General features: G+C 40.5%; 1 protein-coding gene across 1 annotated transcript; it reads left to right on the top strand.

The window, feature by feature from the left end:
- The first annotated feature begins 462 nt into the window (after positions 1-462).
- TOM1L1 (target of myb1 like 1 membrane trafficking protein) lies at positions 463-24826 on the top strand. The gene is made up of 15 exons (XM_014952176.1): positions 463-714; positions 925-1009; positions 3178-3256; positions 9208-9357; positions 9750-9869; positions 11359-11466; positions 12155-12271; positions 15717-15850; positions 18266-18326; positions 19769-19874; positions 20733-20820; positions 21342-21402; positions 22238-22325; positions 22615-22687; positions 23640-24826. Exons 1-15 carry the CDS (start codon positions 657-659, stop codon positions 23701-23703), a joined length of 1392 nt encoding a protein of 463 aa, XP_014807662.1. The 5' UTR covers positions 463-656; the 3' UTR covers positions 23704-24826.

Here is a 24826-nt window from a genome sequence, read left to right as displayed (position 1 = left end):
TGCAAGACAGCTATTTTTCCCCTTTCCGCTAAAGTTAACACAGGTTTCCGAGTCACAGGTGCCAGCTGGCGGGTTGGAGCCCCTGGGTGCGTTTGACCCAGGCGTTCTGAGCTTTGCCTTATGAAATGCCAATTTTCTCGTGATTTCAGCTATTAAGTCCCATTTAGGAGATGGCTGAGGGACCTCTGAGTTGGCCGTAAATGGAGGGTCCTCTCAGAGTTAAACACTGGCCAAGGAGCAGGGAAAGGAGGACGTGGCTCCGCGATGGAGTCGGTGGGGTGCCCTGGGCCCGGCACCGGGGCGCGGGGCTGACCCGTCCGTGAGGCGCAGCCCCTGGGCCCGGCACCGGGGCGCGGGGCTGACCCGTCCGTGAGGCGCAGCCCCTGGGCCCGCGCCGGGGCAGGGCCGTTCCCCGCGCGCCTTAGCACTTAACCGCCGCTCCGCGGGCACCGCAGCCGTGTGGCCCCGCGGGGGCGGCGCTGCCGGCCCGGCCCGGCCCGCGATCGGCAGCGAGGAGCCGCGACGGCACCTGGAGGCGGCTCCGCCCCAGTCCCAGGAAGGGAGCGACCAGCGGGGCGGAGGGGAGCGGCCGGATCCGGCGGGACGGGACGGGGCTGCCGCCCCTCAGAGGCCGCGCGACTCTGCCGGCAGCGGCCATGGCTTTCGGGAAGGCTCCGAAAGACCCTTTCGGCACCGCCGTGGGCAGCCTGGTCGGTGAGTAAACGAGAGGGCATCGCGTCCCGCCCTGCCCCGCCGCCCGCCTGAGGGGAGCTGGGGGGCCGCCGTTTCCCGCCTCGCCGTCCGGGCCGTGAGGGGCGAGGCGGGACGGCGCCTCCCCGCTCTTCCCGCCCGGGCCGGCGGGGCTCGGCGGCCCGCGGGGGGTCCCCGGCCGTTGCTGTACGGCGGCTCCCCTTGGCCTTTCAGACCGGGCGACGTGCGGAGCGCTGCAGACGGAGGAGTGGGGACAGTTCATGCACATCTGCGACGTGATCAACGCGACGGAGGAGGGGTGAGCGCCGCGGGGGGCTGCGGGACCGGGGCTGGAGGTCACCTGTGGGACGTGGGGACAGACGGGTTTTCGTCTCCGGGCCAGCAGGCGATACAACGCACGTGTGGAGTTGCCCAAAACGGAATAGCAGCAGCAGGAGCAGGTGTCTTTGTTCTGGGGGAAGAGTTTTACCCATCCCAGTGGGTTTTGCTCACACAAGTCACGGGACTTGTAGGGATTAGATTTGTAGGCTCTTCCCCGTAGACAAGCGCTAAAGAAGGGTGATCACACGTTCTTACCTGAGCCTGGTGTATTTTGTATAACCTGCACTGCCCGTCAGGCTAAAGGGATGCCTTTGTGCTCTGCAAAACCCATTTGGTTGCCTACAACACAGCTTAAATCTCTGTGCTTTTAACTTAACCAGAGTTCCCCGCTGTGCAGTGTCTTGGTCAGACTACACCGCAGCAGGAGCGAAGCGGTGGTCGGGTGTCTGTTCAGTGGGATCTGCTCTATCCCGGGACAGAGGTGGCCTCTTGACTGAGCGGCCACGTTCTGGTTTGCTCAGCCACTTGCTGCTTTGTACTTCCTTGGTCCCACCTATAAAAAGGGGAGAAGAACAAATTTGCTCTCATGTAAGATCTGTTTCAGCATTGCATTGTCACTGCTAGCAGTGGCATGTTTTAACACCGACTGGAGAGCTTTCTCCAGGAGAATTTGGTATGCCTTAGTTTCTGCACAAGTATCTTTTTGTCTTTTTGTTATCGGCTTTTCCTTCCCTTCTTTTTTTCTTTTTTTGGATCCCACACTCTCACCTGTGCCTCTTAAAGCTTGTAAGATCAGTAATAACTCCCTTCTGGTCTTTGCCATAAGCAACAGCACGCTTTGACCTTCAGTGTTAGTTTTTATGTGGAGCTTCTATGCAACAGAGCTTTTTTTAATAAACTGTTTCCTCTTGTGCACAGCTTGTGCTAACAGAGGAACTCCTTATAACTTCCTCCTAAGCAACTACTACTAGTCACAGTATGTAACAGGATACTAGGAACTGCTGTATCTCATTAGGCAAATGGTTATTTTAATGCAATATCCAGCTCCTGACCAGAACATTTCCAGATGCTTCAATGAGAGAAGCAAAAAGTAGTAGTGGAATAGTAGTAGCACAGCTTTCTGCAAGGGAGAGTTTTCTTCTCCACTCTCATGCTCCCATCTGTCACTTGGTATGACATAAGATTAAGAAAGATAGAGAAATCTCTTCTTTTTTCCTGATGAAGTATGCCAACATTTCAAACTGAAAAATGCAGTAATGGTAAATACGCATTTAATTTCATTGCCTTTGAAATATTTTCGACAAAGATCTCTTTTTTCGTACTGAAATGCTGCATTTATGCCTATTGCTTCATCTTAGATTCTAGAGAGATCCTAACAAGACTTTAGGACATCTTGTTTTTGTTGATCATGAGCATTGAGCTGGCCCTAATAATCGTACACATACAATTGTAATTGTATGATAGCCCATATTAATCAGGCAAAACTGTTTTCCACGTGTGATAAGCTTGATACCATCTTCCACCCTTTTCCTCCTACACAGATAGTTAAAAGATATGGGGGGTATATATAGACATCAAAATGACTGTGCTAGAAATGCCACTATCTCTGGGGTGGAATGGATTGTCCGTCCGTACATGGTAATTATTCAGATGAGTTAAAAGCATCCTGCAATTATAAGATTGGAAGTTATCCAAGACACCCCAACTCCTCACAGCACTCCCAGGAGAGTATCTTTTAATTGCATCATACAAGAAAAGTAGGTACCAGTCAACTCTTGATACAGCTGGCAATTGTTATTCCCTTTCATAGCAATAAAAGCTAGATAAGTAAATCTATTGTACAACAGTGAAATAATATAATTTTGGAGGAGACTTTGCAGAGGAGAATAACTTTGTTTCTCTGCACAAGTCTCTGGAGTAATGCACAGTCTGCAGCAGCAAACCTGATTGACTGCTCCAGCTCAATGCTGAAGTGATTTTGTTGAAATCAATGGGGCGATTGCTCTAGTTCTATGTGGGTGTAAATACGGGGATGAATATGGCCCCATATCTCAGGCCAGTATTTTTGGCTCTTTGATGAAGTTACAAACTAGAAAAACAGTCTAACTTCTCTGGTAACTTTTTCTACCCAATTTCTTGTCACAGGCCTAAAGATGCAGTTAAAGCGCTAAAGAAAAAGCTTTCAAAAAACTGTAACCATAAGGAGATCAGGCTTGCCCTGTCTGTAAGTACAGCTATATTTATATTAATGAGACACTAAGAAGGAAAACATGTTAAACGATAAGGTGGCATGCAAATTATCACTGACACAACTCTCCAGGATGTTTTCTTTGTTGTTTGTGTGTGCAACGCTACTACAGTGCAGATCAGATGGTCTACTGGTGTTGTCTAGAGTCCTGGGTGATGCAAATTCTTAAATTTATTGCTGCAGTTTTGGTTTTTTTTAAACTTGTACTACATAAAAGTATTATAGTTCTTATTTATTCCAGTGACTGTCCCTCTGTGAGTGCCCCACCTGTTTGTAAAAGATATGGAGGTTGGGATATTACATAAAAGCAACATTTGACCATTCTATTACTCACCTTGTGGTACTGATCTTAGTTAAACTAAGCATGGTATGCAGCATGGTGGAATGTGTGATACCTGTTTCGTAAAGGTAAGTGTTATCGTGTATAAATGAGAAACTTGAATGAAAGGATAACTGGTGAGTTAAGCAAGGCAGCAAGACACAGGGTAAGCCACATAAGATTCAGATGTTACGACTAAAGGATGGAGTGGCTGGAAATATCCCCATTTGAGATAATCTGACAGTGTTTCTGGACAACTCTGGAGTTTGGGAAAGCATTGAGATTTCAGTCAATTTAAGGTTTACTGGAGTATGTTAACATACTTCTCTGTTTTCCACTACACTGATAACAAGCAGTGGCAAGAAGTTCTAACACTGTCATAAGTCCAAAGTTCCCGACTTGAATTACTCTTGACTAACAATAGTGTAACTGTAAGAAGAATCATACCATTCATATTTTAAGTTGTGAGGGATTTGTGTCTTTCATTACTTGTCTAGAAGTATTTTCTTCACCATTTCCTTTTTTGAGGTTGTAGAGGCCTGTCTGCATTACACTGAGTACTATTACTCATGGGTTTGGTATTTGTTGTGCAAAATCATTATCTATATCAATATGCGCTGAGAAATTATTAAGGAAGATGGGTGATTGATAGTGTCAAATTGTAGGTCACTTAGCAATTGCCCAAGTGTCTCCTGACGAGTTAGAGGTGCAGATAGATGTGTTAAACATACCGATGTGTACCTTCAGCTCATTCCATTTCCGCACTTCTTTCCTGGCTTCCTCCTCCACTGTCTCATGACTCACCTTTTTGTGTGTTGTATGTGTTTGCATAACAGAAACACTCGGTTTCCACTGTAATTGCAATCCCTGTATCAGATCTGCTTTCTTTCTCCTGCAGTCTTTGTGCACCCAGGTCCTCCTCTGAGTATCTGACACAGTCAACTGGAGTTGTGATAACCCAGTGCTTAGATTTAGGAGCCTTTCTTTGGATATTTACTCTGCAGATATACCCAAGGTGACATTACAGCTTAGCTCTTAAGAACATGAAAGTGGGAGAAGGATCTTGTTTCAGGTGTATTCGTGGAATGACTTCAGCATACTGACCTGGAAGCTCGTTGTATTTGCTCATAGATGGAGCTTGTACCAGGTTTCAGTTATGCTTGTAGTTCAACACTTTCTTACAGTTTCTTTACAGTGACAGGCCTCTTTTCTCCATGTCTGTTCTCACCCACCCACACATATGCATGTAACCCTGCCTGCCAGGCAGTCACATCCTTTTGGCCCAGCTTCTGTTTTCTGACTGCAGGTTTCTTCTCCCCGAATTCCTTAATACTTTGTTTTAGTAAGTAAGTTTAGTAAGTTTTAGTAAGTGCCAGCCTTTCCTCTAACTCCTTCTCTTCCAGCTTCTGTTCTTATGTAAAATCTTCCATCCTTGCCTCTCCTCTGCCCCTGGCTCCTTTCCTTTTTCTGTTTTTCTACCAGTACTACCATCAGTTTAGTGTGTGTGGAACCTCTCCTTTGATGACCTCACTGCTGACCATATATGACTTTTAACTCCTTTTTTCCCAAGTCAGCCTTTCTATGTACTATATCTTCTGGTTTGGGTTCTTGATTGCCTTGGTGAAATTGTTCTTGTTTCCTATTTTGGAATGCTTGTATTGGAACAGCAAATCATTGCAAATAGAAAAACAGAAATAATTTTCCTTTCCTAAAACACAACACACATACCCCCCGCCATGCAACTCTTATCTCAAATTATATTTTTTTTCTCCCAAATCTCTTCAAAAGTAAGGACTTGTTTTTGATGAACTCTAAGTTTACTTACTGTGTTTCCTACAGTAACTGTGGTCCTCCAGCTTTTGAGACTCTACATCAAATTGTCTCTCCTACCTACATTAGAAACAACTAAAGAGGCAACAGGTCTACAAATCATTCTTTTGAAATGTGCTTTTATCCACTTCTATTTACTCAACCTTGAAATTCTAGAATTTAATCTTTCTAATGAAACTGCTTAAGGAGTTTATTCCCAGAGAATGCACAAAGAGTGAAATGTGAAAGTCTTTATCTGAAGTAGCACAACTGCATGTTGGCCCTGATTCTGTCATCGAGACTCGTTAAATCTCAACAGTGTCTTCCTTCTGGCTCATAGATGTGTATTTATTTACTCGGAGGAAGAAGGGTGAGTGCCAGCTGTATAATGTGTTGGCTGTGGCTTGACTTGATGCACTCTGATCTAGTGACATTACCTGGTGCTTGTGAAGTCACGTGGATCAAGGTGGATGCATGTTCCACCATGAAGTTGTTTAATGCAGTCTTTGATGAAACCAAGAGATCAGCCTTGGCGGTGGTGATTTTGCAATCAGACTGAGGAGGATTAGAGCTTTTAGGCAGGAATCCAACAGTGTATATGTTAATTGACTTCTTATTACTAATAGACTTTGGACACTAAACTCAGTTTATGTAGTGAACACTGAGGCACCTGTTCAGTTGTCTCCGTAGATCTCCCTTTGTTTTCTAAAGCACTTACTGCAGTTCCCCCATTCTGGTGCCTGTAGGGTCTTGGGAACTGAACAGCACATGGGGAAGTAGTTCATTGAATGTATCGCTCTGTACCTGTGTCCGCATGCACACACTCTTACAGAACGATGGGCAGAAATTTAAGATGGAATTAATGTTTCATTTTTGCATTACATTGTAGGAAAATATTTTAAAGGAAGTCGTTGTCTAGGTTTAAGTTTTGGAGTTCGGGTTTTTTGCCTTAAGCTTTTTTCTCTTTGTAATATTGTGTAAGTTTTCAGATGTAAAAAAAAAATTTAGCATGGCAAATGTGACCTTCCTTTGTTAAGTTAACATTTCACAAAGCAGAGGATCTTAAAAACAAAAACATGAGGGAGCCCTCCAGCTCCTCAGTCAAAAAAAGTCCCAGTGAACTTTATTATACTTTATGATATATATGGGCAAAGAGGAAAAGGGAAGGAGCATTGAGTGGGAGCAGAAGAAAAATTCAAGACTTCTGAAAAAGTAGTGTTTTTGAAATCAGAATCTTGGTAAAGACTACATAGCCATCACGCTGGAATTGATGAATGGCAGCTGAAAAAGCTGCTCATACAAGTTGCTTTTAAATGCTGACGCTTGGAAATAGTGTCTTGCCTTTCAAAAACTCTACTGGGTGGACATCAGTATATGTTTAGTAGAGTGTAATCCTGGAGATAGATTAATGACTTGTTTCCTTTGAGTCAGAAAGACAGAGAGGCAAACTCTTTATCTGTGTTATCTGTGTTCACCTTAGGTCTGAGAAGTATCCGTCACAAACTGCATCCATTCATTACAGCTTGATGGACCATACCTGGCTGCTTTAGATGAGTAGATAGTCCTACTGAATTCTGAGTGAGGTTGCTACTGATAAGCTGACTTTCTTATCCCCATCAACTTCTCCCTTTTTTGTTTCTGCCTTAGAGTTTGTCTTTGCCCCTGTTCAGATGCCTGTTATCATTGTAGTTGTGTGTTGCCATTGTGTGAACCAGCTTTGCACAATTTGCCCCCCTTTTTGCTCAGTGCAGGTCTCTTCTCCACTGGATGTCTGGTATCAGCTAGCCTGGCACATAGCAGCTCTGTCAACTCCAACAGTCCTCAGGTCCTGCCTGTCATTTAGAGGAAGTTTAATGGTTTGGTTGAAGTTAATTTGCCCATTCTGTTATTAAAACAAGTTTCTATTGAAATTCCATTGTGCTGTGTGGAGCAGTGGTTGACTTGGCTGCCTTGGATGTGTTCATTCCGATGGAACTGCTTGGGAAGGTGAAGTCCTATTTGGAACGATAAATACCTTTCATTAGAGTTTTAATATGGTTATTATTAACATGGAAGTGGCTTGTTCACGAATGGCCTTGGTAAAAATAATTGAGTCAAATTCTTCTTTTTCTTACACCAGCTTGGTTTCACTCTAAGTGAGTGGGGTGTACTGGCATAATTGCGTGGAGGATCTAACCCATTAGTTCAGTACTTTCGTTCAGAGCATAAATACACAGTCCCTTAAATAGAGAATTAATAATAGGGAGTAGCATGCCGAATTTCCCATGCACTGGATTGAAAATTTTTTACAAAGACCATCTTTGAAGTGCTGCACAGGCAAATGATTTGGTTTATTAGCATATGTTTCATGTACTCTTTCAAATGAAAAATAATGATTCGAGCCAAGATTTTTTTTGTAATTATCTCTCAGTTAGTTTTTTTTTTTTGCACAGTAGTCTGCCAGTGTCTCTTTGTTCTACCCTGTTTTCATTTCAGCAATATATTTTCTTCTGGTTTTAAACCTCTTCTTCCATAAGTTCCTGATCACACTGGGGAAAAAAATCCTCAAGTCCTGAGGCTAGAAGATGAGTTACTAAAATTATTTCAACTTAGTCAAATATAGTTTGCTCTGAATAGGAAAGTATATTTAACCTACTTTTATCAAGATTACAATAGTGTCCTTTAAAATCTATGTATCCTTTTGAGGATATATCCTGTCTGTTGCATGATTCAGAGGAAGTTTTGTCTCAAAACCCATGATATTTTGCAGACTTTTGTTACTTTCTACTCTTTGCTTTCACCTTTCCACCTTCCCTCTTAAATTGAGAGGGAAAGTAAGGATACTGCAGAATAGCAAAAAGCACTAGTGTAGCTGTTTTTCTCTACATGGGGTATCATAGTCCTGTGGTTGATCCCCTGATTTGAGCCAGGCAAGATGAGTTATGGTCCTGATTCTGCACCTGATTTGACTGACCCCAGTTTCCTATCAGGACTTCTATTGGCCTGATTTCAGGTAACTGGGATGCAGTGACAGCTTTTGATATCTCTTCTCTACAATGGGGTTTGTAATCAGCCAGCTCCAGGTGTACAAGGGAGGAGTATTATGTCATTGTCACATTCTGCTATATTTGATAGGGCAGATGTGTTGCTTGCAGGGATCCTACTCTGAGCATTCCAAGCAGGGTTTTGGAAGTAGGCTTCTTTAGTGAAGGTGAGTCTGACAATTGGAACAATTCAGCTCTTCTGTTTCAAATCAATGTGACCTTTAAAACGTGTGGAGAAATTGTAGTCCAAGTTGTTAAATTTGTTCTTTTCCATTTTTTCATTAGTCTCTTGCTTACAGGGCAGATTACAAGGAAGGCATTTAGTAATCTTACTTTCCTCTTTTGTAGAGCTCTTCAGAATCTGCCAGACTAGGGTATCTCTGTGCTAAGCAGTGAACTAATTCTATTACTGAATCTGTACAAGTTGTTTTTTAAGCTATGGACAGCTTTCATGCTGTTAAGGTACAGTACGTTCAGTAACTGCTGTGACACGGAAGCAAGAGTGACCATGCTTCTCTCTTAAAAGTAGTATAACTCTGGGCAGTATATCTGATTTTGTATTGCATCTGTGTAACAGTGTGCTTACTGAGCCACTGTTCCCCTGTAGCAACCTCATCAGACATTCTGGTGAGGTCGCTGACAATAATCTGTTCATACCCTTTCGTGCTCTTCCCCATAACACCTTTGAACAAATTTAACTGAAGGAAACAAAAGCAGTCAACGTGGTTGGTTTTTTTCCCTAGTATCTGAGTAACAGAAGCTTTTTGTGTGTGCAGCTGCTTGACATGTGTATAGAGAACTGTGGCCCAAGATTCCAGTCTTTAGTTGTGAAGAAGGATTTCTGTAAAGACAAGCTGGTGAAACTGCTGAATCCAAGATACAATCTGCCGATTGACATGCAGGAGAGAATCTTGACCTATATCATGGTAAGTCCAGAGCAAACAGTAGGTGTTTGTGTCTCTGCTATATGGTAAACATTTAATGATGCAGCCCATTTCTGTAACATACTCATGGGAGTCTCTTCCTAAAGCAGGCTTTATTCTTGCTGCTCCTGCTTCATGCAGGAAAAGCACAGACCAGAAGACAAAGGGAGGGAGCTAGAAAACTGTCAGCCTCCACCTTTTATATTCCCCTCCCAGTCTGTGTATGTGCTCCCTCGCACTTAAGAAGCAGGATAAGAGGTAACTTTCGTGGTTCCCACTGCTTTGAATGGAGTTAGCTGGAGTGGATGGAGGGAATGACTTGCCTTTAGGACCACGTGTTTTAGAAGCACTGTCCATTTATGTGACTGATACTGTTCCTGTCATTTCAAAACTAGACGTGGGCCCGAGGTTTCCAAGGAATGGTGGATGTGAGCGAAGTAAAAGAAGTTTATCTGGAATTGCTGAAGAAAGGAGTGGAGTTTCCATTTTCTGACTCCAGCAGAGGGGGACCTAAGGTGAGGATACTTCATTAACCATTGTAAATCAGAAATGGGATGTGTTAATTGTATGAACTGTGTAGACAAAGAAGGTGTGTTTGTTTTGTTTTTTTTTTCTAATTTAAATGCTCCAGGGCAGAATATGACCAACCTACTTAAGCATGTGAGCAGGGGTTGGTTTCAGTTATAACAGCCAAGATAACAAAGAAACCTGGCCTATGTAATAGTTTATTTTATTTCAAACCACAGATTAGTGGGTATTTTCTCAAAAAGGAAGCATCTCTCTCTTGAAACTTTCAAAGTGTGTAAAGGGTTTGGGCATGCTGTTTACCACAAAAATTAATGACAGTTGAGTGCTCCAAACTTGTCAACTTCTGAAAGCCTCAAGTGAAAGGAGTAAGATTTTAATGAAAACAGATACTGTTGAGAATATGAGTATTATCTGTCTTTAACCCAAGAGAGGTGGGAAACTAGAAGAAAATATTATTGTCTATATATGTCTCCAGCTGTTTGCACAGCCTGCACACAATAAATGTTATTTAACCATATGTCATAGGTATCATTGTGTAGCATCTAGGACATTAAGTGTAAGTATGGCTTGAGCATTGGACGTCAGCTGAAAATAAGGCTGTTCTTTCCAGAATATTTTTTTTCTATTAGAAGAGTTTTCCTGAGAGTTTTGGGAAATGTGAAAGCCATCCACCACTGGGTGGAACCTTGCAATTACAGCATTAGGTGCCTGTAATCAGTGCAGGCAGAAATCATTCAGATTTATCCTGAGTTTGATTCGATGATTGAATGGTAGAGTGCACAAAATCTTATGTATTTAAAGGTTGTTTGAACAAGCTGCATGGAGAATGCTCTCAAGAAACAATATTTTTTTTTACACAGCAAGTGCAGTAGAGAGAATTCTGTCTACCATGTGTATCTGCCAGTTAAAATCAGTGGCAAACCTTCTGTTTATCTCAGCAACAGGAGATCTGAACACAATCTTGAAGTGTGTGTCTTGTGTATGTTGGGTTTTGGATTTGGCTTAATTTTTTTTAATAGCAGTCAGTTCAAATGCAAGTGAAGCTTTCTTCAGACAAAATGTTCTAGCTTTTCAATCCAGAAGGCTTTTGTAGTTCATCTTCTGCAGAGCCCAGACATAGCCCCATCACTACTTCCAAGTGTGATCGCATTCTGAACTGTCCTTCATTGTAAAATTGCAGTGGCAGTTTGGGAAGGACTCTTGGCTGTTGTTGGATGGCTCGAGAGCTCAAGGAGCTAGCCTGTTCTTAGTCATTCCCAATTTATCCTGTGATGGAATTTACTTGCAAACCCATTTAAAAGATATCTGAATTCCAAGCCTCATTTCATTACAAAATAGCCATTAGATTTATTCTTGTATATAGACCTTGCTCAACAAATTTCCTGGGAGCATTGATTATGAGAAAGCTGGTGCCCAGTTGTTTAGTCTGACAAAAATGTTTTGTAGCTCAAACTCTGCTCTTTTGTCTTTCCTCAGGCTTCATCTCAGCCTTCTACCAAGTCATCACCATCTTCTGCTACTCCTGCAAAGCGTTCTTTACTGCCTCTTCCCACAGGTCCAACGTTACTGCTGACTCCTGAGCAGGTGCAGTATTACAGCTTACGAGGGAGTTCGCTTGAAATGTACTCTTAGCATGTGATTTTGACAACCTGGGTGCATAGACCACTGGAAGGGAGCATCAGTTTAAGTGGCATAGTTCTATATTCCTGGGTTTATGTTCGTTCTCCTGAGGATTTTTTTCTATGTTGGTGTGCCAAAGCAAAGCAGGCAGAAGCAAGTTCAGTAAATGCTAATGCCAGGCTGTACCCCAGCCAGAAAGTGGAATCATTTACTCAAGCATGAGAATATCTAGTAATCTCTTATGATGTTGTTATGCAAATTGATAAAAGTTAACTTCAGAGATAAGTGAGAAAGCCAAGCTTACTTTTGCATAAGACTTGTGTGAAAAGATTATTCTGAAAAGCAGAAAGGAAAGGACAGTTCACTTCCATTCCTGCTTGGCCTGTAGGTAACTAAGCAAAGTAACAGTAACGTTAGTGAGAGGGGTTAACTGTAAGAAAAACAAGTAGTACTATCAGACTTGGATCTTAGTTTGATTGCACATATAAAAGCTGAGCTAATTCCATTCATTTTCATGGCATGTCACCAGAGTAAAATAATACTAATTAGGCCCATATTATACATAATAGGGAAGAAGCTACATATTAGGGGTAGGAAATGTTCTGCTCACTCTCTTCACCTACACAATATTCTTTTGTGTTGAACTCAACAGATTGGGAAACTGTACAGTGAACTGGATATGGCAAAAATGAATGTAAGAGTCATGTCATCAATATTAAAAGAAAATGTTCCTGGGTCTGAAAATCCGGATGATATGAATCTTTTACAGGTATGTGATAATTCATTGGTTTGATTTGGTCAGAGTTGATTTTAAAATATGTTAAATAATTTCTTTTAATGCCTGGATTCGTGCTGCCACATGGAATCCAAGAACAGGTTTCAATCTTTGGTTTTGCTCAGCTTTCTCTTGTCTTCTTCACCTTCCCCTGACATCTAGGTAGTCAGGAAAGGACAATACAGCTTGCAATGCAAATTTAAGCTCTAGGGAATTCCAAGGGCAAAGGAATTTCATAATGGAGCGTTCTCTGTTAAGCATGTTTTGTCAAACAGCCCCGAGAACATTCCAGTTGAATGCAGTTGCCTTGTGGGAAAAGAGATGATGACACAGTCTGTCTCTCATATCCGTCCTGGAGTTTTCAGCGCTCTCTTTATTATTACCAGTACCTTAAAGGCAGACTGAAGGCCAGTGAAGAATATGAAACATTGGGTTTATGTGCATGACCTCGAAGATTGGGAGCCTGCTGTGCTGTAGATGAGTCCACGTGCTCTTAAAGTGTAGCCTGAAGGAAATGTATTGCAATAGTCCAGTTTAGATTTGACAGTGAACGTGTAGTTCTTCTTTCTGTGATGTCATTTCTTCTACTTGCTTGTGCTGTATTTTCTATTTTAGAAATTAAACTTTAGTGTCTCAGTAGTTACCTGTCATTGGAAATTTTTGTGTTTCATACTGTCTGCAAGAATTTTAAAAGCTTCTGTCGCATCCTCGTATTTCTAAACTTACCTCTGAACTTCTATTATGAGGAAGCTTTTTTGGTCATTTGTCAGCATTGAATGTGTTGGAGAAGTGATGTAATTTTTGCAAGCCTTCAGTGTGCTTCTCTTGCCCAGTGGGGAATTCTTCCTTTGCAAGGGACCCTTATTGGATGCTCTTGGTTTGCCTTCAAGGTCGTCCTGTTCAGCTGTGTCCATTTATGGGTTGGTTTGCAACTGGAGGTGAGATATGGAGAGACAGCAGCAGTTTGCCACTGTCTCTCATCTTTAATGACAGGCAGCGCTGCTGGTCTGGGGGAAGCAGATAGGAGACAGGCACAATCTCTCAGTGGTTTTTGCTGCCCCAATACTGTCTCTTTTACAGAGATTTGTGGAGCTACAAGTCCAAGGAGGAAGGGCCTGTGAAGCAAGTGAGCAGAGTAGGCTTTAAACACAGGCAAATAGTTGTTGCAAGAGATTGCAGAGGGTTTGCTTTGCCTGCACTAGAGGATTGAGTACAGGTTGTTCCAGCTAAACCATAGCTGTTGTATGTACAATACTTCTGTAGTGGTACTGTCACCAGGGAGATGGCCAAGGTGCAAACTGGTCTTGATGATCTAACCAACCATTGAAAGATAGCCCAGGTCAGAGAATACACTGGTTTAATAGACTCAGGCAGCTCTGTCCAGTCCATGACAAGATAAGTGTTTCTGGTTGTGAAACAGGAAAAGTATGTCTTTAATTTCCTGTCTCCTACTATAGTCCTTCCACATGTAAGTGCACAGATAAGATTGCCCACAGTAAACCAGTGGATTCTTATTGACACTCCCAGTAATAAAATTGTTGGCAAAAGTTTGAGGACAGGGCGTGGAGTTCTCATTTGTGGGGGAGTGACTAAAAACTCATTCCTTCTATGTTAATTTCACTGTTGTTCTGTCTCTTCTTTCCTCTGTGTGCTGAGTGGTTTGAAGCATTGAGCATGGCTAGCCTGTTCCTTTAACAATGTTTAATGTTCCCTTTTGTTTGTAGCTCTACTTGGATTGCTTGGATTAGGTTTTTGTTGTCAAAGAACAGCCCTTTACTAAAAAGAGCTGCTTGGTTAGGCTTTGAGTGAGCTGGAGACATTAATTTCAATCCTTGTGATTAACTGAAGTCTCTCAGTAAAAGCTGTAGCAGGGTAAATTTATCAATGCAACATATTTTCAGTTCTGTAGCTTCGTTAGTGGCTAGGCTGCTCCCTTTCTCCACCCTGTTTGGGCAAGGCTTGAGATAGCAGATCTCACTTGAAATGTTGTGCTGAGCAGTAATAGAAGTTAAAAAATAGCTGAAGCTCAGTATCAGCCAAGAAGAGTAACAAACTTTTGTCCTGGAAAATGAATAGATACATTTGATGGACATGCGAGAATTTGGCTCCAGACCATCAGCTGGTAAGAATTAGCACAAATTTGTTGGATTCACTGGTGATTGTTATACCAGCTGGTTGCCCATCACTGTAAAACTCTTTCAAAACATAAAAGTGTATGTATCAGTGTGGATAGGAGCAAAGCCTAGCAAATCCATGCTTGAAATGTCTCCATTTCATTCTCTATTGAATGTTGATCTTTACAAAGGAGCTAGTCTGCCTGTATAATGGAGTCATAAGAAATACATATATATTTTTTTAAATGCGGATCAGGTAGTAAAGTGTGGAGTTGGAGAGGTTTTAAATTTAATTACAGACATTAAACTGAATATGGTTTTGTGTGTTTTATCCTGGGCTATGAAGATAGAATACTGGAAGGTACAGTACTCTGTAATCATTATGCAGATTTGGCAAATCGGTGCAAAATTTCTTTTTACATAAATAGAATCATTTATTTATGTGAAATACGTGCTTTTTGATGAAAAATCTGATCACTTTGAAAATAATACCAGAGCAATTTCTGAATAGTAATGTGCAAATAAAGTAATTTTTCACCTCCTATTTTTTTTTCCCCATAAGCAGAGCCTGCCAGCATTTGCAAATGCACTGTGGGGGGGAATAAAATGTTGGCTGAGTTGAAGTTCCTGTTGCTAAAGAATTTGTTTCTTTGAACATGCAAAATCTGAAGTGGAGAGGAATATAAATAAACTGTCTTCCATTTCAACTGGCAATAATGCAAAAAATCTGTTCAATGAACTCTCATAATTCTCCTGTAAGCTGATTCTGCTCGGTTTGTGTCACTTCCTCAAAAAGTGCATAGATTAAGTGCATCCAGACTTCCCCACTTAGAGGAATAGTTAGAGCTGGAGGCTCGTGTCACAGAGCACTTCTGCCCTTTAGACTATTATTGTTTTTCCTTCAAGCAGATGTTGAACAGGATCACATCCATTACATCCATGTGAAGTATCCTGCTGAGTTTAACCGGCTTCAAACAGGATCAAATCAGATTTGCTCTGCATCACCCAGAGGGGTCTTCGTTATTTTGCAATTTGTAATTTTGACTTTAGAGACAGATACACATTTAGAAATAAAGCTGGGTCAAGAGGTAGGGGCTGGGTAGGAGTGCTGGCTGTGATGATAGTAGTCGTCAACCTGCCTTGCAGAGATCAAAGACATGAAAATTACGCTGTTTGCAATGTTTGGTATGTGTGTGATTTGTGTAAATTAAGTAATGTTACCTGTGAGTCTGCAGCGCTCAGGTGTCTTATCGTTCTTCAGAACTGACAAACTGGGAGACCACACTTACGATTTATGTTTCTTTTTCTTCCCCTGCCTTGGGCAGAAACTGTATAAGACCTGTCGGATGATGCAGGAGAGGATCATGGAGTTGTTGGTGACAGTGGAGAATGAAGACGTGATGGTTGAGTTAATACAAGTAAATGAAGATCTGAATAATGTCCTCCTGGGACATGAAAGGTGGGTACAGGGCCTCTCTCTGCACGTTTGGTATCCTAACTGAGTAAGGGCACTTACTGGACACAGATGGTCCCTACCTCTAATGTTGATCCTTCACAAGGAGACAGATTTTATCCTTAAATGCAGAAAAGAAACATGATTGCAAAAAAAGGAAAAATGATGTATTTGCCTTCTGCTAATCGCTTCAGAAATGGTTTATAGAGGTAGTTAGAGGACCATTACAATTGGGTAAAACAAGTTAACAGCATAGGCAGGAAATCAGACAGAGGCACACAAACAAAAATCGTTTTGGAATTTGGCATTCCTTTTTGATAATGCACAGTGAATTTGCCATCAGTCTGCTACAAATCCTTCAGTAGTGGTGATGGTCCTTATTTATGTTAAGTGTATATGCCTCCACAAAAGAATACTTGTTCTCCTTTCTGAGCGATTTTGACAGCTTTACTGCAGAAATTGGCCATGGAATAGCATTCTGCCTCATTGCATGCATAAGAGAGTCGCTTGCTTTTCTCAACTGGATTGAAACGCGCTGTTCTACTTGTCTTACAGCACCAAATGGTTCTTTCTTTCACACATGAAAGCACCGCGGTGCTTGTGTTGACATTCCGTGGATGCGTCTATTATGTCATTGGCGGCATGACTAGATGCTAGCTAAACTGAAATCAATTTTAAACTCAAAATCCCAGTACTATCCCCCAAAATATCACAGTGAATATCTTACAAAGAGTATTCTGGTTTAATAGGAACTAGTCTTCTGTGTTAAGTAGTTTATATCTTCTCCATGGCTAAGAAATGTTATAAAAATCATTCTACATCAAGTGTGATGGTTCATCATGGTCATCTTTTCTTTTTAAACCTCTTCTGAATACTGCACTGAAAATATCACTAATTCTAAGTGTCACGGCACAAACTTTGGGTCTAATCTGGACAACATTTAGTTTTGATTGGTCCTTAGATCTTATGTCTACAGCAGTGTTGGCATAATTTACAGTAACTGCCTTGAAAGAATTTTGTGCTCACTTCTTGCTTTAGTAAATTTTTCATTTTAGTAAAGCAAAACTAGAAATCTGTTCAGCTTCTCTAAGTCCAGTGAAGTCAGATGTGGGCTTAGATTTTTGTTACAGCTGATGAATACTGGCAAGGCCAAGAACCTCTTAACTATCAAGAGTAGCTTGTGGGTATCATTCGACCCATTCCTTGTGAAAGACTCACCTGGTGATTTAAGGAGCAATTAATTGGCCATTGTGGAACTGGACAGGAAACTACTGTGTTTTATTACTGTAATGTTATGGTTTATATGTAATGAGGCTCCCTGGGTGCAGATGCATTGCGCTTTAGATTTTATAAGTGTTGAAATGTATTTGGTTAATGTTCATTGCAGAAGATTTGTTCTTGGGAACTCCCTCTGAACAATGAGATGTGTAAAGGGCAAACTGATTTTTAACTAGCTGCATCTGTTTCGGACTATGTGTATTGTTTGAAGACAAGTCATGCTGCAATTGCTGTTTCTGATTGTTAATGTAGAGCCTAAATTAAATCAGGAGCAATCACCGCCGTGCAATAAACCAGCCTCGTGTATGTAGCAATGCCTCCCTCTAGTGGCTCTAGCAACTTCTTGGTTCTTCCTGTATTTCAGATAAATATTTTTATGTTCTGCATTTGGAAAGTTGTTTTTTTTTTTCTTCTGTTCCTCCCTGCACATATGTTATCTTTGTGAATTTCACCAGTACGGTAGCCCAGAACAGCAAATGCAGTTGTACAGACACTCATGCCCATCCCATGCTAAGTGGGGGCTCTTCTGAAATGGATTGACCTTATGGATGCCAGATGTCACTTGACTGGGCCTGCTCTGGACTCCATGTAGCACTGTTACGACTCCTAGCACATAAAATTTATGCAGGTGGATTTTTTTGTTTTCTTTCTTTAAAAAATTATTTCGAATGCCTGAACTAATGAGAGTGTCGGGTACCAGAACTGGTGTGGTTTGTCCTGAGATGGCATGAGGGAATGTGGGGACTTCTGAGGATAGAAGGCTTCCTGGGACTCGGTTGAAAGACTGTCCTGATCAGGAGCCAGACTTGGCACAGTTCACAGTTACTCAGCTTGCATGAACAGAGGCAAATTTGGTTTTGCCTTGGTTTTGTGTTGGAAGAAACAGATGGCTGTAGCCAAAAGTGAGCCCAAGAACAAACTAACTGGTGTTCGTAGGTGATCAGAGGATGATGGTGGCCCTGCAGAGGAGTGAGTCAAATTGCTCGTGCGAACACGAGTCCCCCAGAGAAAAGCAGCTCTAGTACTTGTTTGGCACCTCTGGAATCCTTTGATAACCAAACTTCGATTATAGCTGGTTTCATTTTCTTATGAGTGACATCTCAGAAATGTAAGAATGAATACTTAACTCTGCAACTTCAACAGGTTCTCTCGAAACAGAGTTCGTTTTTTGGAGAATCAAAGAATACAACGTGAGCGCACAGAGGTGAGCAATTATAGATGAACTCATGAACTGCAGGACTGTAAACATTCCTTTTTCCGTCATTGTGAAAAATACACTTTTAACATATGCAGAATTTTATTCTCCAGTTGAGAGGTACAGGAGACAACAGACTGGCACTGCTCTTACTGATTTTTCTAAAATCTCGCTTGCAGAATTTCATGCAAATTGTAATTAATGCAAATTTTCATGCAAATTTGTTACTAAAGTAACAAATTATGTCAAATCTAAGATAGAAGCTTGGTCAGGAAAAATGAGAGAGAGAGAGAGATACCTATTCAAATACCTGTTTATTACCTCTACAGCTAAGCCCTATTATCTGCCATATACAAAATAGGGAACCATAGTGTTTCTTTTCACTTGTTCTCTCTTAAGCATTTATAGACTGAAATACAATTACAGTATTGGAATTCGCTATGACTGATGTTTTTTTCTGAGACAAAGATTTTTCTGAATTGTGAATAATGGCTTGTAGCAAATCTTTAATGACTATCCTTTATTGATTGATAATTATGGTTGTTAATTATATTGCCCAGACTAGTTTTGCACGTGTTTCAGCTTCTGCTAAGCCGTAATTGTGGAGTCATCTAGGACTCAATATGGAAATGTCTGCATTGTTACTGCTGAAATACAGCTGACAATTATTTAAAAAAACGTAGAAGATAATCTTGTTTTCCTTGAAAAGCCACTATTACTACATTCTGGTTATGTAGGTGGATGGTTTTGCTTGATGGATGCATTGTTGGATTAGTTAATAGTCCAAATAGTGCAGACTGTGCATTTTTGTGTTATTCTGGACTCTTCAAGTTTAAAATAAATCACTTTTTTTTTCTTTTTTTTTTTTTTTAATCTGGTGCAACCAGCCCATATGATTCAATCATGTGGTTGTATTAAAATCTTTGGTTGGCTGCATTTTTAATTCTAACACATTCACAGGAGAAACCAAGGGAACTCTTTTCTGTATCCTGGGAAACACCGTTGTGATTTTGAACTTTTCCTATCCAAAATAAGACTGAAAAAAATCAATCTCCTAAGTGTGTATCAAATCTCAATAATGCAAATAAGTAATATGAAAATATTGTAAAATAATCCATCAGAAGATTATATCAAACCTGTATCTAAAAAAATTCACGATTGCTTTTTGAACTGAGTCTGTTCTATTTCCTACTTTGGAATTTTTTTCTTTAATTTTCTGAAATAGCAACCTTGCTGAAACTGGTCTTTTCTGGAAAGCATTTTTTTGTTTCAGTACCTATCTTTGACACCAAAAAGATATATTCTGGTCTTCTCTCTAATTTCTAATATTATGCTTTTAAAAGTTTATATTTGTGAAAATAGCAATTTGTTTAAAACTATGTAAGTTCCTTAAAAAAAAAAAAGACACATCAAAAAATCCAAACCAACTTTATTCCCTTTCAAATGTTAAGTTGTACAGGAAACAGCCATCTGCTCCCTCAAGTGATCTACTTGGCCTCTCCATAGATTCTCCATCTCCCGTGTCAACAGACTCTGCAGTGTCTCCTTCAGGCCTTAGTAAGTGATGGAACACACATTTCCCTTGGGGTCTGGGTTCTTAAAGTAAACCAACAAGAGCTTTGTGGAGGAATCAAGAAATTTCTTGTAAGAAAGAAAACAAAGATACTCCTTAACTTTAGCAATGTTCCTTAAATCTCCTTAAAAGGAGAATTGACGTGTGTACGTAGCAAAAAAATTGTAAGCTGGTATAAGGTTGTTTGTATTTTCTTCAGAGTGGAAGCAATAACCTTTTTCCCCCATGACGTAAATTCGAACAGTAGAACATGCTGTTTTTCTGTTACAATGATGTCTGTAAAACAGTTTTGTAGGCTTGGAAGAAGGAAACACAGATAGGCCTTTCTGATGCCCTGTTGATGTCCTAAGTTTTTTTCAGGATGCACTTTGCGTTAGAAACAGTTCAGCTTGAGAAAGGTACTTATCTCCTCTAACTTTGGACTTCTGTCATTGTCAGAGGAGTGAGTAAAGCTCCTAACTTTTGGTATCCTGAATTACTGTTTGCAGAAGCTCCTTCCAGAGGAGTCTGTATACAGAAGTTAAAGGTGTGAACGTCCACCCAGGAATAAATGCCTATAATTCCATTTTAATCTTTTAAAAATAGGGAAAGGGGTTTTAAGTGGTGTCTACCATGTATAGCACTACTGATGTTGGTTTAATGTTTTAAGGAGATAAATAAATTGCATCTAAAACCTTCTCAGACTTATTTAAGTTATGCCTTTCATGTGATAAACAGCAATTTGTTTCAGATTCTTTATATGCCTTCCAAACAAAACTTTACCCTTTAATGTTCATAGTACAAGTAATTAAGACTTGTTTAAAAATGTTCAAATGATCATTAATTATCACTTTGAATTTCAGATGGTATATCTGCAGATAAATCGATGGATGATGCCTGGTTTTATCCACAGCTCGATTCAGCAGCTACTCCAAACCGTCAGCAATTCCTGTGAGTAATCTCTTATCAAGAAACGGTAGCAGATAGCAGAACTTCAGAGGTATTAGTACTCTGTAATTCATCTAATAAGTTTATAGAAAACTCTGAGAACACAGGTTTACTACTTTTACGCATTAGTCCAGTAAAACAACTGAAAATTACCTGTGTGCTAGACATTGCTAAACATGCTTAAAGATGCACTGCTCCTGCAGCCCTGTTTAGTTATAGACATTAATGTATCTCAAACAGTCAAAACATACTTGAGATATATATGACTTTCTGCTTGAGTGTGGCCAATGCTGCAACGAAAGGGGGAAACCAGGTGAATTGTACAGGTCAGTAAGAGGAGTTTAAGATAAGAGAGGTGTCCTTGTAGTTCCCTACCTTTTATGTGAATGGGACACTGTCCCACCTGCCCGTGCTGCTCTCAGTTGTGACATAAGGTAAAGGCAGACCAGCAAAAAAATAATGTAACAATCAGCACATACAGTTTCAATAGTTTCCGTTACTTTCAATGTATTACTCTCTCCTAGATTTGCAGCTGAAGCACAAAACAATAATGTAAGCAACCCAGCTGGACATACATATAGCAATGTGAGTAACACTCATGTTCACAATAATCATTCTTTGCTGGCAACTGTCAAAATGTGAGAACTGTTTGGATTTACCCCGACTACTCTCCAAATGGGATACAAAGATCTATTCTGTGGCCCTTCTCCACGCCTCAGGGAACACTCTGTACTCGGCCACCAGGCCAGCTTTCCTTTCCTCTTTTGATACCACAGGCGCTAAAAGGAAAGCATATTTTCTTGGGTCCAGCACAATCTCAGGGGAGTTTGCAGCAAGCAGTTACTCTATTATTTGTGTTTAATCTGTTGCTGTGTGAAACAAGCTGAGATCTTCCCCCAGAGCCCCCACAAACACCAAACAGCCCACCCAAAAACCCAAATGCTTAAACACCGAGTACAGTGTAGGACAAATAGCATATGCTGCAGGCAAAACACCCGTAACAGAAGGAATGCAAAGAATATGAAGGGGCTTTGAGGTAATGTTATGAATTTCAATGCTGTTCTGTGGTAGGCAGTATGAAACAGAAAAGATGAGAAGCAGCCTCCAAACACACATGCATATACCCTATTTTAAACCACAAGTAAAAGCAGATATCTGTATTGTGAATCCTGCAGTCTTTGAGTCTGCGTAGCCTAACAAATTATACAGAAGTAAATTGTACAAATGGGCTATAGATAACACTAAAAGATGTTTGAACTTCTTGCGAAGAATGGAGATTAATTAGATTGGTAACTGTTGACCTTGGAATTTACCTGCTATAGTCTGAGAGTCTACAGATAAGTCAGCAGTTACATAAGTTAAGTCAAACCAGTTCTCGTAGAACAATCTGTTCACTCACTGTTTTGTTTCATGTCCTTAGTTGGCGACTCCTTTAAGCCCAGTGCCTCTGAACCCAGTAAATCTGCAGACTGGACATACCACATCATTAAATGGACCATCCCCAGCAGGTAATGAATACTGCAGACCACCTGACTTTAGTGGAGATACATTTTTCTTGTTAGAACGTAAGGGCTTTACATAATGACTGTTAAAAGACTAGGAGTAGCAACAAACATTGACAAAATCTCACAGGCTCATGGCTTCTCTTAGACATGTTTGTCCATTTTAGCATTTAAAGCAACTAGATACATAGGAAATAATCTGCTACTTTCAGAAGATACAAAAAAAGTAATATTCTTTGCATGCTTTTAATTTACATTTGAATCTGGATTATATCTGCCTGTCTTTATTCTTCAGCTGCATCAAAGAACAAGTCACCATCACCTCATTACTATGAGATCATGGAATTTGATCCCTTGGCTCCCACTGAGTAAGTAACTTTTAAAATAGATAATATACAGTTTTCTTAGGTGCCAAAGGCAAGAAGAATTCTGAGATGTTTTCTTTAGAGGGAGAAAACAGACCATACTATTTAGATTGTGTTAGCTGATCAACTGGATAACTAACATAATGAGAGTGGCTGCTTTTTGTACATTTTCTTCCAGTATTTCTGGCATAACCAATTAAAGAATGAGCTCCTATAGTGCGCTTATTGAATGTCATCTGTAAAGCTGGTAATACTGTGTCAAAATGATCTTACTAAAATCCTATCCAGTAACGTGGAAAGGTGAATGAAGCATGGTAAGGGTCCTGGTGGAGGAAGCTGATTGACGCTTCAACACAGGTAGTTCTGGAGCAAGGTAACCAGAGTAATTCCACATCACAGGAATTGTGATTTTTAAGAATGCCGTTCTACTGCATATCAAAAAAATCCTCAATTAGAATATAAGCTACTAGAGGGAATGGATGCTGGGACTCTCCAGTGGGCCAAATAGTCAGAAAACTAATATGAAACTAAACAGATGGCAGAAGTCTCTACCAGTAAATTTCAAAAAAATTGAACCATATACACAAACCTTACTTCCAAGAAACCATGACATTCTGAGATAATAAATAAAATAAGCTTTGTTGAGATTTTTCTAACTAGTGCAGTAACTGCATGCCACGTGGCATGCTTGCCAGTTGTGTTTTGCAGTCCTGTTCCCAAATCTATTTCATCAAAAGTGACAATGTCCAGAGGTATCTCATTAAATGTATAATCTCAGGCACACCACAGGATTGGCTCTCTGTTCCCATGGAAACCTGGGGGTCCTGCAGCTGATGCTACTCCATTTGGCAAACACTATAAACTCCTGGCAGTTCATGCCTGGGCAGGATTTCATTGGTGGATTTTGTCAAAATGAAACTGTGGTGTAGGAGTCACCCTGTTTCTCTTCTTTCAGAGCTATTTATGAAGAAATTGATGCTGTGATGAAGACAGAAGTTAAAAAGGACGCAGAATGCTGAAAGTGGAGGTGTTTATTTTACTGAGCACACGTTATTCTCTGATGCTGGTCCTGTGCAGCACTTCTTCTAACGTACAGTGAATAACAGAACAGGTTTTGTATTTTGACACAACAAAATATATTAGAGTACTAAGCTGTGTGGAGGTTGAAGAGTTACTTGGGTCTACACCATAATTTGTCCTGAATGTTCAACTGTGTATTCTTCAAGGTGACTTGCATGAGTATTTTTAAAGTATTTTAGAGGCCTTTAAAATACAATTGCCAAATTCATCTGTGTATGAAGTAACGCTTGATACACAAGTAAACCAAAGGACACTTGCAGCTTTTTTTCCAAGGTAACTGTTCCTTTGTATTGCTTTACCCCTTCATGCAGCAAACAAAACAGAATGTTGTTTACAGAAACTGCAGAATCCGGTTTCTATTTTGGCCTCATTGCTGTCTGCATTATTCTCCCTAGAAATTTATACAGGAGTTTTGAGATGTAGGACATTTCTAAAATTGGGCCTCTTGATAGCTGTCTGAAGACATGCAGTGTTACTTTCCTACATATGTAGCCTGAACACAGATTCTGGTTTCTTCTAAAAGCCCACAATATAGTTGGATTTTTGTCTTGCCAAGAACCTGAGCTGGGACATGAGGTGCCGTCATCCATGATTAACAGAACATTAAAAACCCTGCATGTTCCTGTGTTGTTGTTGTTGTTGTTGCTTTTATTTACTCAGTAAATATTGGAGGGGGATCAATCATTTCTTTCAATGTTCCTGCCCTGCAGAGATTGCTGTTCTGGTGAAGGAAAAAAAATAATCATCTACAATGCAGATGAGCAGCAGTTACACGTTTAGTCAAGTTGTTTAACCCTGTTAGTAACAGTTTTCTCTTTTAATAAGTGCCTTATCTATTTTAATGCTGAATGTAAAATGTGCACTTTAACAGGTCTAGTTCTCTGAATTTATAATTGATATAAAATTTGAGAACGTAGTCTATGTTGATATCTAATAAGCTTTTTGTGAAATACTGCATTATAAATGCTCATTAACTGTTTCAGTGATAAGTTATCTCAGTTTCGCAATTTTTGTAGCATAAAATTCCAAATAAAAGCAAATGCTTACTGAGAAGTTAACCAC

The sequence above is a fragment of the Calidris pugnax genome, unplaced genomic scaffold, assembly GCF_001431845.1.
Source record: "Calidris pugnax isolate Ruff unplaced genomic scaffold, ASM143184v1 scaffold9, whole genome shotgun sequence".
In the NCBI taxonomy this organism is placed as follows: domain Eukaryota; kingdom Metazoa; phylum Chordata; class Aves; order Charadriiformes; family Scolopacidae; genus Calidris; species Calidris pugnax.
The sequence above is the reverse complement of the archived record's forward strand: the minus strand, read 5'-3'. Positions and strand labels throughout refer to the sequence as shown.

Excerpts from the sequence above, each read along its gene's own strand:
- TOM1L1 (XM_014952176.1), top strand. The coding sequence starts at position 657 with ATGGCTTTCGGGAAGGCTCCGAAAGACCCTTTCGGCACCGCCGTGGGC. Across the intron at positions 18,327-19,768 it reads TACAACGTGAGCGCACAGAG|TTGTACAGGAAACAGCCATC; the intron begins GTGAGCAATTAT and ends TCAAATGTTAAG. Across the intron at positions 22,688-23,639 it reads GATCCCTTGGCTCCCACTGA|AGCTATTTATGAAGAAATTG; the intron begins GTAAGTAACTTT and ends CTCTTCTTTCAG.